The sequence below is a fragment of the Ornithorhynchus anatinus genome, chromosome 6 (assembly GCF_004115215.2).
Source record: "Ornithorhynchus anatinus isolate Pmale09 chromosome 6, mOrnAna1.pri.v4, whole genome shotgun sequence".
NCBI lineage: Eukaryota > Metazoa > Chordata > Mammalia > Monotremata > Ornithorhynchidae > Ornithorhynchus > Ornithorhynchus anatinus.
Window position 1 is genome coordinate 47,898,207 of NC_041733.1, and position 16,356 is coordinate 47,914,562.

The following is a 16,356-nucleotide window of genomic DNA, read 5'->3' on the forward strand; positions in this document are numbered from 1 at the left end:
TACCATCATCATCATTATCATTATTACTTCCAGAGCACCAGTGAATTAGCAGCCATAATCCCTGACCTCAAGGAGTTTACCGTTTAGGAAGAGGAAACTTCTTGGGAGGCATGTAGATGCGAATAATGTGAATTCCATCCACACTGCTGGAAAGTTCTTATTTTTTTTATGGTATTTAGCAAACACCAGGCACTATACTAAGCACTGGGGTAGACTCAGTCCATGTCCCACATGGGACTCACATTCTTCATCCCCATTATATAGATGAGGGAACAGAGGCCCAGAAAAGTGAGATGACTCGTCCAGGGTCACCCAGCAGATAAGGGGTGGAACCGGGGTTAGAAATGACTTCCGTATCTGGGCTCTATCCATTAGGCCGAACCGCTCCGCTATTTCCACTCAGAACTCTGTTGCTCTAACTTCACCTCCCCCGCTGTAATCTATTTTAACGTCTTTCTCCGCTGCTAGATGGGAAGGTACTCAAGGACAGGGATCGCTTTAGCCCACTCTGTGGAATTGTATGGCTCAGCAGTTGACCGGAAGCACTTTGAGGGCAGGGATCACGTCGCCTGACCAGTGGGAAAGGAAGCAGCACATTCTGGGATGCCCTAATGTTGACAACTGCACCCGTGGCTAAAACCACCATGAAGCCACTCAGCGGGGCTGAGAGCACTTGAATCGCTGGAGTTCAAGGAGGAAAAATCCAACCGGTCTGTCGGACTTGAGTTGGCAAAGGGTCCGGGGCTGATTCACATCTAGTCTCCACAGTCGAGTCCTGGCAGAGCGGGAGAAAGCACCGAGAACAACTTGTTCTCGTCTCCTCGAGTTTCCCACTGAAATCCGAGCAGGAATCGGCAGCTTCTTCCCGCCGGGAATGTTTTCCAGTGAGTTTCAGGGACGAGGGCCTCTTCGTTAAGCTAAAAATATTCTAAGGCTCCTTTAGGGCAGGGATCTTATCTGCTAGCTCCGGTGTCCTCTCCTCAGTGCTCAGTACAGTGCTCCATACAGAGCGCTTGGGAGGGGACAGTAGAGTTAGCAGACTCACTCCCTGCCCTCGAGGAGCTTACGGTCTACCTTGAGCAGAGCACTTAGGAGAAGACAGTAGGCTTAGCACACACGCTCCCTGCCCTCCAGGAAGTGAGCAACTACCGTGTGTGGAGCACTGTACTAAGCATTTGGGAGACCACTATAGAGTCAGTAGACACGATCCCGAAAGTAAATCCGGTCTCGAAATCGGTATAGCCGAATTCAACCGCACGTGTGATCTGTAGAGGAGAAAAATCGCAACGGCCGCCGTAATGAGCACGCGAGAGCCTTTTTAAATAAATATTTTAATTCTATTATTGGCATTTACAAGTAGGAAGCATACGTTATGTTACAGTTTTATCAAAATGTGAAAAATAGGAATGTTACATAAGTAACAAATGTACAAAAGTGGTTTTCTTACCTTCCCTGATTGTAAGAAAACTATTCACCGTAGGAAAATATCGATATCAAAAACACCGTTTAGGTACAAAAAAAAAAAAAAGAAAGCAAGTTTCCAAAGTTTCACCCGGTACAAAGGACCTTCAACTTAAACAGGAAAAACAAGGGTTTGATGAATTTCTACTTTACATCATCTAAAAAAAAAATCAACTATCCCGGAGTGAAAAACTGCGGTAGAAGGGAATCGAAGAGTGTCGTTTGATCGTTTCTATGACATCAGACACCGCCCGGCTTGGCTGCGGTTTGACTTTTTTTTTTTCACAATAAATAATTCTGGGTAGGCATGCGTCCGGAAAGGGGACGTGGCCGTCCTTGGAGGGGAAGAGCTCCGCGTCAGAGCTCTCTCTGGCCCCCCAAAAAATCTCACCCCGAAAGTCTGCGCGGCTCTTCTCGTAGTCCCCAGTGAATTTCCCCCGGTGGGCCCACACCGAGATGCCCACGCGGACAGTTTGTCGTTCCTTTAGGTTAACGTCTGAACGGCGGTGGATTTGGGAGGTTTGGGTGGGCGCCGATATTCCTGCGTTATCCCTTCATTCGGCGCCCAGGTGGGCTTCGCCCCCACTCAGGAGCACACGGAATCCTCGTGGTTGCGAGCCCCTCGGATTCCGAGGAGGTGGACACGTCCTCTCTCTCCGCTCGTCAAAGGGAGGAAAGAAGGGAAGAGGTCAAGCGTCCGACGGGTTTTGCGGGGAGATTATCGTTATGGGATTCGCCGAGTGCTCACCGTGTGTCGGGTAGTGTTTTAAGTGCTGGGGCGGGTACGGGTCGATTAGGTCAGGCTCAGCCCCGGTCCCACGGGAGGGAGAATGGGGATCGAATCCCCATTTTCCAGATGAGGAAACCAAAGGCCGGGGAAGAGTATAACCGGGCTGAGGTCTCGCAGCAGTAAAGTGGCAAAGCCGGGATTCGCACCCCAGATCCACCAACTCCAAGCCCCGGGCCCTTTCCGCTAGGCCACATCCCCGTTCTTCCAGACGAGATGACTGAGGCCAAGACGCGGAGGGTCTGGCCCGAGAGACTGGCGAGTGGTGGAAATGGGATTGGAACGCGTGTCCCTCTGCCCCCCGGGCCTTCCCGCCGGGCGGCGCCGCTCCTCATCCGACGAGGGGGGAAGCCTCGTCTGGATGGGCTGAGGGAGGGGCGTCTGCGTGCAGGCTTCGCTGGCATCCACGTTGGCACCACGGTAGCGGAAGAGACCCCGCTCCACCACCGGCTGAGGGGAAGACGTCCGCCTCAGGCCCGCCCGTGACCCCGGGAGGGGGCGGGGGGCCGGTCACACGTACTGTTCCGCCTCCCCGTCCTCGGGGGGGGCCCGCCCCCCGCCCGCCTCACCCCCCTCGGCCGCGGAGGCCCTCTCGGGCAGGGAGGCCAAGTCCCGGAAGACGTCCGTGTAGTGTCCGAACCCGGGCCCCCAGTTGAGCAGGCCTTCCCAGTCGAAGAGCGGGCCCGGCCTGGGGCCCTGTCCCGCCTCGGCCCCGAAGCCGGGGGCCCCCTCCGCCCTCCGGCCGGGGTACCGGCGGGGCCTGGCCCGGGCCGAGGAGAGGCCCTCGTCGTCGGCGTCGGACTCGTCCACCTGGCTGAGCTTGGGGGTGCGCGAGGAGAAGGCGGGCGGCGGCCGGTCGCGCTCGTACTCCATCTCGGAGCAGGTGAACGACTCGTGGGAGTCGCTGTCGGACGAGGACTCGGGGGCCGGGAGCCCGTCGGCCGGGTTCCGGGTCCGGGACGGGGGCGGGCGGCCGCCCCCGTCGGAGGAGGAGGAGGAGCGGCCGTGGTCGGCGCTGCAGATGCTGGGGTTGCGGGGGCGGGGGGCGTTGAGGCGCTCCACCTCCTCGACGGAGAGCCCCACGGGGGGCGGCGGCGGGACCGGCTCGGGGGCCAGCGGGCCGGCGGGCTGGCGCGGGCGGCTGCCCGGCCTGGACCCGGGGCCGGCCGCGGCCTGCGGGCTCCGGCTCCGGCGGCTCAGCCGGGTGGCGTAGGGGAAGAGGCCCGGCGGGGTGGGGTCGCCGGGGGGGTCCGGCGAGCCGCAGTCCCTCAGGGGCAGGTGGAGCTCCCGGGCCGGGCTGCTGCGGTAGAAGGTGGCGGCCTTGGCGAAGGGGGCCGGGCTGAGGCGAGCGGGAGAGGGGCGCGGGGCCTGGCACGACAGGGGCAGCGGCGACTGGCGGGCGAAGCCCAGGGGGCTGTGCCTCTGGGAGGGGAACTTGGGCCCGTGGGCCCGGAAGCGGTGGTAGTGCTGGACCACGTCGGCGTCGGACGGGGCGATGCTGCTGGCGTTGTCGATGTCGTAGTGCTCCGGCTCGGGCCCCCCCGGGGGCGTGGGCGGAGGGGCCGGGGGCGCCAGCGGGGCGCTGGGCACGGCCCGCCGCGGCCCGCCGCCGGGGGCCAGGTCGCTCTCGTCGTAGATCAGGTAGAGGTTCTCGCGCTCGATGATGTCCGGCTTGGGGTTGCCCTCGGGCTGCTTGCGCACCGTCAGGTCGTCGGGGAAGGAAGCCCCCCGGTCCGGCGGGTCGAAGGCCACGTTCTCGCTGCCCTTCTTCCTCTTCTTCTTCTTCTTCTGCTTCGGCTTGGCCGTCCGGGCGTCCGCCCGGCCCCGGCACCGGTGGGCCAGGATGAGGGCCGGGACCACGAGGGCCAGGAGGGCCGCCCCGCCGCCCGCGGCGGCCGGGACGGTCCACGGCGGCAGAGAGGGCTCGCCCGCGGGACCCGCGCCCGCGTCCGGCTCGCAGACGGGCTCGGGGCCCCCCGGGCGGCACCGGGTGCCCGGCGGGCAGGGGGCGCCCCGGCAGGAGACGGGCACGTCGCACGTGGGCCCGGTGTGGCTGGCCGGGCAGACGCAGGTGAAGCCCGGGGGCGAGGAGGTGGGCTCGCAAGAGCCTCCGTGGCGGCAGGGTCGGGGGGCGCAGGCCCCCGGGGGGAGGCACAGGAAGGAGTGCCAGCGGTCCACGCAGAGCAGGTCCGGCGGGCACGGGCCCGAGGCGCACACGGGTGGCCCGCGGCAGCCCAGCTTCACGGACGGGTCGGAGGACGACGGGGAGGCCCGGCCCGGCCGGGCCTCCAGAGGGAGGCTCTCTCCGCCGTACTCCACGGACGCGATGCACCCCGAAAATCCTGCAGCGGAGAGAGGACCGGACGGGGAGGGAACCGTGAGGAGATGGCCCGGCCCGGCCCGCCCCCCGACGCCTCGTGCCCCCCGATCTCGGCAATTGCTGACTGGGGGCGGAGAACGTGTCTCCAGGAGAAGCAGCGTGGCGTAGTGGGTAGATCCCGGATCTGGGAGGCAGAAGGTTCTGATCCCGGCCCCGCCACGTGTCTACCTTGTGACCTTGGGCGAGACGCTGCACCTCTCTGGGCCCCCGTTCCCTCGTCTGTCAAATGGGGATTGAGACTGTGAGCCCCTCGTGGGACAAGGGACCGTGTCTAACCCGATTCGCTTGTGTCCACCCCGTGTTTAGTACAGCGCCCGGCACGTAGTAAGCGCTTAAGAAATACCATAACTCTCATTATCAACATTACCGACTCCGCTGGACTGTCTCCTCCCAAACGCTTAGTACACTGCTCTGCACACAGGAAGTGCTCAGTAAATACCACTGATAGACTGCGAGCTCCTTGATGGCAGGGATCGTGTCTACCAACTCTGTGGTGCTGGACTCTCCCAAGGGCTCACTACAGTGCTCTGCACTCACTGAGAGTTCGGTACGTGCCACTGATGAATTGATAAACAACATTACCAGTAGTAATAATAATAGCAATTTTTGGATTCACCATCCCACCTGATTTGCGGGAAAGAAGGGCACTGGAATTCTATTGCAGTGGCAGATTTAGAAGGGAGAACCTTCTCCGAATAATGGATCCACCACAAGTCAACCAATCGAGGGCATTTACTGAGCGCTTACTGTGTGCGATCCCTGGACCGAGCGCTTAGTAAGGTCGGGGATCGTATCCACCAACTATGTCGAATTGTACTTTCCCCAAACGCTCAGTCCGGTGCCCCGCACACGGTGGGTGCAAAATATACTCCACCGACTGACTGAAAACGTGGCCGATTTTACTTTAAATATTGGCTTTCCTCGTGGTCTTCTTGAGAGTTGGATGACAACCTGAAGCCTCACGTGTATCTTCCAGGCGCTTAGTACAATGTTCTGCACACAGTAAGCGCTCGATAAACACGATTGCACGAATGAATGAACGAATGGCCAAACCCCAGAGGATGAATTTAACAGGGAACCACAGAAAGACGGAGCAAATAATCATAATAGTGATCATTGTGAAGTGTGAATCCTGTCCTGTCTCAGGTTACTGGATGGAGACCAGTGACCAAGACGAACCAGGTAAACGGAATAGTCATAATAATCGCTAAGCGCTTACTATGTGCCAGGTACTGTACTAAGCCCTGGGGTAGATCCAAGCTAATGAGGTTGGACACAGTCCCCGTCCCCCGTGGGGCTCCCCACCTTCATCCCCATTTTACAGACGAGGGAACCGAGTCCCGGAGAAGGGCCGCGGATGGACGTTTGGGGCGGTTTCCAACGCAACGGGACCACGGTACCTGCAGCTCGGCGGAGGCTGGGGGGATGTTCCGGCCGCGGGGGTCTCAGGCAGGCGGGGGCGGGGGTGGGGACGGGGGTGGGGCCGGAAAGGAAGACAGAGAAGATGCAGAGACAGAGACGGTCACAGGACAAGGATCATAGACAGAGACACACACTCACCTAGAGATGTGCAACACAACTCAAACGCCACGGGGACGCAATATCAACACTACTAAGGTACATACACACACCGTGGAGGTGCACTCCTGTGGAGGGGGATCGTGCCTACCCACTCCATTGGGTTGTACTTTCCCCAACGCTCAGTACAGTGCTCTGCACAGTAAGTACTAGATAAATGCTATTGATTGAATGAATGAATGATCCTCACCTCATAGATACATACACACCCACCCACACACCGTGGAGACCCAATCTACACACCGCTCAGGACACACGACACACAATTCCCATAATCTATACGCTGCTTAGGCACACAGATATGCACGTACACGCACACTCATAAGCACGAACACCGTGGAGACACACGATCGACAAACCACTCAGGCGCACAAACCTAGACACTGACACAGTGTGGCACCACAGTCTTCCCGCCACTCAGGTACAGCTATACAGACACACACACACACACCCATAATCTGTACAACACACAGGCACAAAGACGCCCCACAGAGACACAACCTCCCCCCAAGTGAAGCCCGCAGACATTAGATCGTCAGCTCCTCGGGTGCCGAGATGGTGCCCGCCTCTTCCCCTGCCATCCCCTCCCGAACGCTCACCGGTCAACGCTTCGCACACGGTAGGCGTTGGATCTAGACCTCCGAATGGCTTCCTTTACCTGCTGCGGTGGTCCGGAGGTCCGGCCCGGGCGGGATGCCCCCGAGGGATAGGGTGAGGACCTCCAGCCCCCCGAAATCCTGGGTGGGGTGATAGATGAGCCGGGACGACAACCCGTCGACGGAGAGGACGGTGAGGGAGGAGTTCTTCTCGAGCCGCACGGAATGCCACTGGCCGTCCGCTACGTCCGCTTCCGGGACGTTCCGCTCCACTTTCCCAGCGATCCCGGCGTCGGAGGTGAAGTGAACTTTGCCGTTCTTTATCTGCGGGTGGATAAGAAACCTCGTCGTGGGCAGGAAATGCATCCGTTTATCGTTCTGTCGTCCTCTCCCGAGCGCTTAGTACAGTACTCTGCACACAGTAAGAGCTCGATACGTACCATTGAAAGGCTGGGACTCTTAGCTCGTCCTCTAGACTGTCAGCTTGTTGAGGGTGGGAAATTTGTCTGTTTATCGTTGTGTTGTCCTCTCCCAAGCCCTCAGTACGGTTCTTTGCACACGGTAAGCGCTCAATAAATACGATCGAATGAATGAATGATGATAATGGTATTTGTTAAGTGCTTACGATGTGCCAAGTGCTGTTGTGACCACTGCGGTAGATACAAGGTAATTAGGTTGGACACAGTTCCTGTCCCACGGGGGGCTCACGGCCTTAATCCCCATTTGCCAGTTGAGGGAACTGAAGCCCAGAGAAATGAAGTGATTTGCCCAAGGTCACACAGCAGACACGTGGCAGAGCCGGGATTAGAATCCAGGTCCTTCGTAGTCCCAGATCCAGGCTGTTGCCACTAGGCCACACTGCAGTCACGAGCAGGGCTGATAGATGAGGTGAGGAGCAGTGTGGCCTAGCAGATAGAGCCCAGGCTTGGGAATCAGAAAGTCCTGGGTTCTGATCCCGGCTTCACCCCTTGTCCGCTGGGTGACCTTGGGCAAGTCACTTCACTTAACGAGGAGCAGCTTGGCCTAGCGGAAGGAGCCCGGGCTGGGGAGGTCGGAAGGACGTGGGTTCTCATCCCGGCTCCGCCTCCTGTCTGCTGGGTGACCTAGGACAAGTCACGTCACTCCTCTGAGCCACAGTTACCCTCATCTGCAAAAAGGAGATTCACTCCCTGGTCTCCCTCCTACTTGGACTCTGAGCCCCTTGTGGCACAGGGACGGTGTCCCACCTGATTAGCTTGTACCTACCCCAGCGCTTAGAACAGTGCTTGACACATAGTAAGTGCCTCAAAACACCTTTTCATCATCATTGCTGTGTTAACATTGTTATTAGGCGGTAGGGGACATTATTGAAATTGAACATTCTCGTCCCGGAGTGGGGGGCCGAAAGAGGCCGGGGACACCTCATTCGGTTTGCTCAGTTAAACTTCCGATTGAACGGAGCTTGCCTGGGCCATAATTCAGATAATCGCTGCTTTACTCTAATTCTACGGCCAAGCTTTCTTAGGGGGTTTTCCAAGCCCCAGTGAAGTCAACGGGAGATTGAATCTTGAAAATGAGAGGGGAAAAGCATTCCTTCTCACAGATTGCATTTACTCTTCCTAACGACTGGTGTGCCAGTCAGGATATGGAAGGATATTTCTCCTCAATAAGTTCTAATCATCAACAGGGGAGGAGTATTATTAATAGTAATAGCTGTGGGAGTATTAATAATAGTAATATTAATAGAATCTGAGAGTTGTGGAAACAGCAGTAACCGCAGTAATAGTATTCAGTCGTATTTATTGAGCACGTACTGTGTGCTGAGCACCATACTAAGCTCTTGAGAAGTACAGTTCAACAACCAATAGAGACAATCCCTGCCCACAACGGGCTCACAGTCTAGAAGGGGGGAGACGGGCAACCAAACGAGTAAATAAGAATATTAATAGAAATAGTAATACAAGTACTAATAGTAGTTGTCATAGTAAGCACAGAAATAACACTGATTCTCCTAATAGTATTAGCAGTAATAGTGAAACTGGTGGTGGTAATAGTAATCGTAATAATAGTATTTATTAAGTGATTAATGTTTGCAGAGGACGCACAGGGGCTTCACAGTCTAAAACTTAGAAGAGTTGAAGCAGTTCTCAAATGAAATAACCCATTATTTTCCCTACCGAATGAGGCCGAAGAAATTAGCACAGAGGCTTTAGGAAATTCGAAATTAAGTTGCATTTTTTTCTTTTCTCCCTTCGTGTTGCGTTAGAGCTATCAGTCGGTTAATAGCATTTATCAAACACCTAGTGCATGCAGAGCACTGTCTAAACTCTTTCCCCCCGCCAACCCTTGGTATTTGTTAAGCTCTTTCTATTTATTGCTATTGTTCTTGTCTGTCTGTCTCCCCCAATCAGATTGTAAGCCCGTCAATGGGCAGGGATTGTCCTATGTGTTGCCGAATTGTACATTCCAAGTGTTTAGTACACTGCTCTGCACATAGTAAGCGCTCAATAAATACGATTGAATGAATGAATGGGCCAGGCACTGTACTAAGTGCTGGGATAGATACAGGCAAATCAGTTTGGACACAGTCCGTGTCCCACATGGGGCTCACTATATTAATCTCCATTTTACAGATGAAGTAATTGAGCACAGAGGAAGTGAAGTGACTTACCCAAGGTCACACAGTCTTATTTAGACTATGAGCCCCAGGAGGGAGAAGGACTGTGTCTGACATAATGAACCTGTAACCTAAACTTGTTATTTTGAACTTCTGCCTATCCCAGAGACTAGAACAGAGTTTGACCCACGGTAAGTGCTTAAAAGACTTAAAAAAATACATGGGTAAGACTGAACTTTCAACGTATGAGAATTTTCCCAACCAACTATCAGCAGGAGGTTTGGTTTTTTTTTTTTGGTGATTTATTACGGCCCAGAAATATCTCTTAGAAAAAACGATCGCCAGCCTTGGCCCATGCCAATAAGCCATCATGTAGACAATGGAAAATATTCCAGAGACAAAAATGGGGCATGACATTCTGATTTTTCCACAAGGAAGAAAGAATGTCGCCTTTGGTTCCACCCACTGCTTGGCAGTTGGGGCATAAACGGAGAGAGGACTGCTCCTATTAAACCTGACATTTCATTGCTAAGGAGACTTTTCTCCTCTGTGACTTTGGCCAAGTCACTTCACTTCTCCGGGACTCAGTTACCTCATGTGTAAAATGGGGATCGAGACCGTGAGCCCCACGTGGGACAGGGACCGTGTCCAACCCGATTTGCTCGTGTCCGCCTCGGCACTTGGTACAGTGCCCGGCACATAGTACGCACTTAACAAATACCAGTTATTGTTACTGAACAAAAAGGGGTTCGATAGTCCTCGCCGCTTTGAAAAATGGTTTGAAGGTACAGGACTAAACTCAGGAGGATCCTGGGAAAGAGGGAGCAGGTGGCGAAAGGGGTGCTAATTTCCTGATTTCCTCCTGGTGCCAGAATTCGAAAAATCCATCCCACCGGCCCTCCTGAACCAGAGTTTCATCTCGATTCCAGCAACAAAGGCCAACTGGGCTGGAAGAATGAGGATTTAACTTCCCCCAACCACCCCCCCAAGGCCCCTCACGGAAACCTGAGTCGGCTCAGCCCGAGACCCCCGGTGGACCACGGGCCGGGGAGAACCTTCGCCAACAGAAAGAATTCTAGAGATAAAGGGACCCCAGATTTCCCGCTGAAAGTCTCGCCAATAAAGAGATTTGCCAGGGGAGCTGCTGAATTAATTTAGAGTTTCAGAAAAGCAGCCAAACTTCTCTGGGGATAAATAAGGCACTCCCACACGGCTAACGTATTCAAAAAATCTCCCCGGCTAGAGAGGCCAAAAATCTAATCTGGTGACGTACCCAGAATGTGTTTGAGGGGCTTTTTTTTTTTTTATCATCCCTCAGTCAGGAGGAGAGATATTGTGGAGGGGGAAGGATATCAACCATTCCTTTCTCATTCTGTTATCAATAATGGGAAGCAGCGGGGCTTAATGGAAAGAACAGGGGCCTTGGAGTCCGAGGACCTGAGTTCTAATCCCATCTGTGCCGGTTGCTTGCTGAGTGACTTTGGGCAAGTCACTTCTCTGGACTTCAGTTTCCTCAACTGTAAAATGGGGATTGAAATCCTGTTCTCCCTCCTATTTAGACCGTGAGCCCCAAGAGGGAGAGGAATTGTGTCTGAACTGATTAACTTGAATCAACACCAGCACTTAGAAAAGTGTTTCATTCATTCGTTGGTTCATTGAACGCTTACTGCGTGCAAAGCACTGTACTAAACGCTTGGGAGAGTACAATATAACAATAAAGACACAGTGCCTGCCCTAAACGAGCTTACGGTGCTTGACATATAGTAAGAACTTAACAAAAACCATTAAAAAAAGGTATAAATCATTTGGACAGGGATTTTTTTTTCTTGTATCGGGTCTTCCCAAATGCAAAGAAATGGAACTCTTGAAAAAATCCCCAACAGTGGCTGTGCTCTAGACGCTGAACAAGGCTACGTATGTTGCTTACACCTAACCCTAGTCCTAGGTCTGAAGGGAGACAGAAATGTTTAGAGACCTAAGCCGGGCTGGGAATTAACTTTGCTGGAAAAGTCTCCAGGGCAATTAAGATGAATGAAACTGGCCCCGTGCCCAGAACCGACCCAATTTTAAATGCTTCCTAAAGAAAGGAGCAGAAATCGCGGGCGCCGCGATTTCGACGTCCACGCCCCCGGTGGTCGGATCGAATCGATAATGATAATAATAATAATAATTGTGCTATTTGTTAAGAGCTTACTCTGTGCCAGGCGCCGTACTAAGAACTGGGGTAGATACAAGGTAATTGGGTTGGACCCAATCCCTGTCCCACACAGGGCTCACGGCCTCAATCCCCATTTTCCAGATGAGGGAACTGAGGCCCGGAGAAGCGAAGAGAGTTGCCGAAGGTCACACAGCAGCCAAGTGGCGGAGGAGGGATTAGAACCCACGTCCTCCTGACTCCCAGACCCGGCGCCTATCTTACCTTCACGGTGGTGTAATTGCTGTTCTCTTGGATGTGGACGAGGACCCCGTTCTCATTCCTCGTTCGGAATTTGATCTCAAGGCTGCTGTCTACTCCCAGGTCCAAAATGGCGTTTCCGATGCTCTGTCTTAATAAATATTCTCGTTTCTTATACTGGCTGATGTGGTAATCTAAGCGGCCTCCGCCTTCGAGGGATAACGCGGTGTCCGGGGTGATGGCTACGAAGGAAACAAAGCAGCAAGATCTGAGCACTGTTTCTACCAAGGCCCACCACCATCGCAGAAAGAAGCGTTTGGAAAAAAAAAAAAAAGACCCCGTCAGGATCAGAAAACGTAAAGGCATTTCCCTGCTGACCAGATGTTTGGAGATTTTTTTTCCCCACTTGCTCACCCCAGATGAAATGATGAGAATGATCACTAATGGGGGTAATAATGATAATAATAATAATGATGGTATTACTACATATCAAGCACTGCTGTAAGCGCTGGGGCAGTTACAAGCTGGTCAGGTTGGACGCAGTTCCCGTCTCCCAGAGGGCTCACGGTCTTAATCCCCATTTGACCGATGAGGGACCTGAGGCACGGAGAAGTGAGGTGACTTGCCCAAGGTCCCCCAGCAGGCAAGTGGCGGAGTCGGGATTAGAACCTAGGTCCTTCTGACTCCCAGGCTCGTGCTCCTTCCACTAGATCCCATTGCTTCTCTTTTGTATCTTCCACAGGGCTCAGCATAACGCTTGGCAGAGAGTAAGCGCTACAGAAATACCAGAGGAGCAGCGTGGCCTAGGGGAAAGAGACTGGGCTCGGGAGGCAAAGGAGCTGGGTTCTGATCCCGACTCTGGCACCTGCCTGCTGTGTGACCTTGGGCAGGTCACTTCACTTCTCTGGGTCTCAGTTTGCTCATCTGCACAATAGGGAGTCATTCATTCATTCAATAGTATTTATTGAGCGCTTACTCTGTGCAGAGCACTGTACTAAGCGCTTGGAAAGTACAGTTTGGCAACAGATAGAGACAATCCCTGCCCATTGACGGGCTTAAGGTCTAACTGGGGGAGACAGATAGAGATAAACAATAGCAATAAATAAATTCAAGGGGATGAACATCTCATTAACAAAATAAATAGGGTAATAAAAATATATTGCTGTGCCTGCCCTCCTTCCTCCTTAGACTTTGAGTCCCCTGTGGGACCTGATCATCTTGTGTCTTGGGCATTTGGATCTGTGATGCTTGAGCCTTTGCTTTCCCTCCCATCTTCAATCCTAAAGCACTTAGGAACATATTTTAAAATGATTTATATAAATGTCTCTCTCCCCCTCTAGACTATAAACTTGTTCATTCACCCATTCATTCAGTCGTACTGATCGAGCGCTTAGGGTGTGAAGAGCACTGTACTAAGCGCTCAGGAGAGAACAAAAGAACAATAAACAGAAACATTCCCTGCCCACAGTGAGCACTGGCGGTAGGGAAAGTATCTCATTCCTCTCCCCAGCGCTTAATCCAGTGCTCTGCACATAGTGAGTGCTCAGTAAATACCATTGATTAATTGATTGATTACCCCTGCGCTCAGTAGAGTGCTCAACACATAGTAAGCGCTTAACACATACCACAGTTGTCATTAATTATTATTCTCTGCAACTTTCCCCATCCGTAAAATGGGGATTCAATTCAATCCTGTTCTCCTTCCCCCTCAGGCTCTGTACCTCCATGTGGGACAGGGACGGGGACTGATTATTTCGCATCTCCTCAAGTGCTTAGTACAGTGCTTGGCACATAGTCATGGGTTCTGATCTCAGCTCTGCCACTTGTAGGCTGTGTGACCTTAGGCAAGTCACTTTACTTCTCTGCACCTCAGCTACCTCATCTGTAAAATGGGGATTGAGACCGTGAGCCCCACGTTGGACAGGGACTTTGTCGAACCTGATTTGCGTCTATCTACCCAGCGCTTAGTACAGTGCCTGGCACATACTAAGAGCTTAACAAATACCATAATTATTGTCATTATCATTACAGTGAGCACTGAAATACCGCAGTTATTAATGTTGGTCCAACTTTCCACCAATCGCTTCCAACTTGGAGAGGCCCCTTCTTGCTTCTGCGTTTCACCCGTGAAAAAAATATTTTTACTGGAATCACCATTCGTGTTGGGGACGCTGCTTTATAACCTTGGGTGGGAAGTTATGTCACTCCTCGCTGGTGAAGACACACAGATTCCTCTTAAAAACAGACACTAGAAGAGGCGTCTGGGCGATGATTTATTAGCGTTTCCAACTCCCTAGCTGTACGCTTGGTTTGATTCTCACCCAGGGTGAAACGTTAGATGTCTGTCCCTAGTTCTCCAAACTTGTGAAGGCGAATGAGAAGGAAGGGGGTGATCTGAGATCACAGGTATTATGGAAGTGTGACATCTAAATAAAACTGAGTGTGAAATTGATTCGGGAAGCAGGACATAGGATTTGAAGCACATGGGGCTTTGGGGAATTCAGTGAATCACGAACATCCTAGATAAATGCTCTAATGGCTAAAGAAGGTGGGGACGTGTTAGGTTTTTTGAATTTAACCGATTACTCAGAACAGAATTCATCTCCCCCATCATTCTTTCGAACGCTTGACTCGATATGGCGGTTAAACCTTGAATTCATCCGGCTGTTTTTGGCCTCGACTCGGCCTGAAGAAATACTCATTTTGTGAGTTAACGATGATATTTGTATGGACTTACCATGTGCCAGGCACTGAGCAAAAGTACTGGGGTAATTGATAGTATTTATCGAACGTTTCCCGTGTGCTAAAAACTGTGCTAAACTGTGCTAAAACTGTGCTAAAAACCTGGGAAAGTACGATACACCGGAGTTGGTAGACACGTTCCCTGCCCACAGTGAGTTTAGAGTCAAGAGGGGCTTGGGATAGAGCCCAGTCCCGGGAGTCAGAAGGACCTGTGTTCAAATTCCGGCTCTGCCTTGTGACCTGGGACAAGTCACTTACCTTCTCTGAGCCTCAGTGACCTCATCTGTAAAACGGGGATTAAGAGTGTGAGCCACATGTGGACCGAGAACCGTGACAATCTGATTAATTTATATCCACCCCATCGCTTAGGACAGTGCTTGGCACATAGCAAGCGCTTAACAAGTACAACAGCTGTTATTATTAAAATATCACCCAATAATTTGTGGCTATAATAATAATAATGTTGGTATTTGTTAAGCGCTTACTATGTGCCGAGCACTGTTCTAAGCGCTGGGGTAGACATAGGGGAATCAGGTTGTCCCACGTGGGGCTCAAAGTCTTAATCCCCATTTTACAGATGAGGGAACTGAGGCACAGAGAAGTTAAGTGACTTGCCCACAGTCACACAGCCGACAAGTGGCAGAGCTGGGATTCGAACTCATGAGCCCTGACTCCAAAGCCCGTGCTCTTTCCACTGAGCCACGCTGCTTCTCAGCGTGGCTATCTCTGGACGTTACGGTCACACTTGGCGAGAGTCGATCCCTGCTCTCCTCCCTCTTAAAATGCAAGCCCTGTTTGGAACAGACCGTGATCTTCCCGTATCCAACCCAGCACCGGGGACAGTGTTTGGCACACGGTAAGCGCGTTACTAGCGTGCTCGGGATTTAAATCCGAGAAAGGTCTCACACTGTCACATCCAACGCAGAAACGACTCTATGACACAACCGCCTCTTTTGGCCATCCGGGCTGAGTCACTGCCCATTTGACCTTGTTTCCGGGCTAAGTAGAAGCAGCCTGGCCTAGCAGATAGCACCCTGACCCGGGAGGCGGGAAGACCCGGATTCTAATCCCGGCTCCCCCGCGTGTCCGCTGTATGACCTTGGGAAAGTCACTTCACTTCTCTGACCCTCTGTAAAATGAGGACGAAGACTGGGAGCCCCTCGTGGGCCGGGGACCGTGTCTGACGTGATGAGCTTGGAGCAGGCCCAGGGCCGAGTCCAGAGCCTGGCACGTAGTAAGCGCTTAAGTACCAGGTAAAATGCAAAACAAAAAGATAGAAGGGGAGAACACGGCGTACGTTTTTCACAGAAGTTTCCGGTCATTCCTTCGCGGCATCGGCACTGCTGCCATGACCAGTGGTCTGTACAGGTACCCCCGTGTTGGCAAGGGCTGTTGGAACAAGCTCCTTCTACCCTCACGCACCTAGGAGAGAGATCACAGCAGCGGTCAGTAAAATAAGCTTCGGAAAGAGTTGCACCTGAAGACTTGGGAGAGAACAGTAGAGTTGGCAGAGACGACTCCCGCACTCAAGGAGCTTCCAGTCTACTGCGTGCAGAGCACTGTGCTGAATGCTTAGGAGAGGATAAGAGAATGAGTAGACATGATTCCCGCCCTCGAGGAACTTCTAGTCTAATAGGGAAGATGGAACAATAAAGGAGAGAAGCTAATCAAGTGCTCCTTGTCCATAGTTGCCCTCTCTCCCTCCCCTCCTACTCCTCTCCCTCCCTGGCCGTTGAATCACTCTAGTCGTTCTCCACCTCAGTTTCCCCATCTGCAAAATGGGGATAACATTCCTGCTCTCCCTCCTCTAAGATGACCAGC

At 52.9% G+C, this 16,356-nt stretch overlaps 1 protein-coding gene across 1 annotated transcript in view; it reads right to left on the bottom strand.

The window, feature by feature from the left end:
- Positions 1-1,313: 1,313 nt before the first annotated feature.
- FAT4 (FAT atypical cadherin 4) overlaps positions 1,314-16,356 on the bottom strand; it is a 139,618-nt gene continuing 124,575 nt past the window's right edge. Inside the window, 4 exon segments of the mRNA XM_029067234.1 lie at positions 1,314-4,590; positions 6,865-7,126; positions 11,818-12,035; positions 15,833-15,957. Coding sequence (XP_028923067.1) covers positions 2,759-4,590; positions 6,865-7,126; positions 11,818-12,035; positions 15,833-15,957 — 2,437 coding nt within the window. The 3' untranslated portion in view covers positions 1,314-2,758.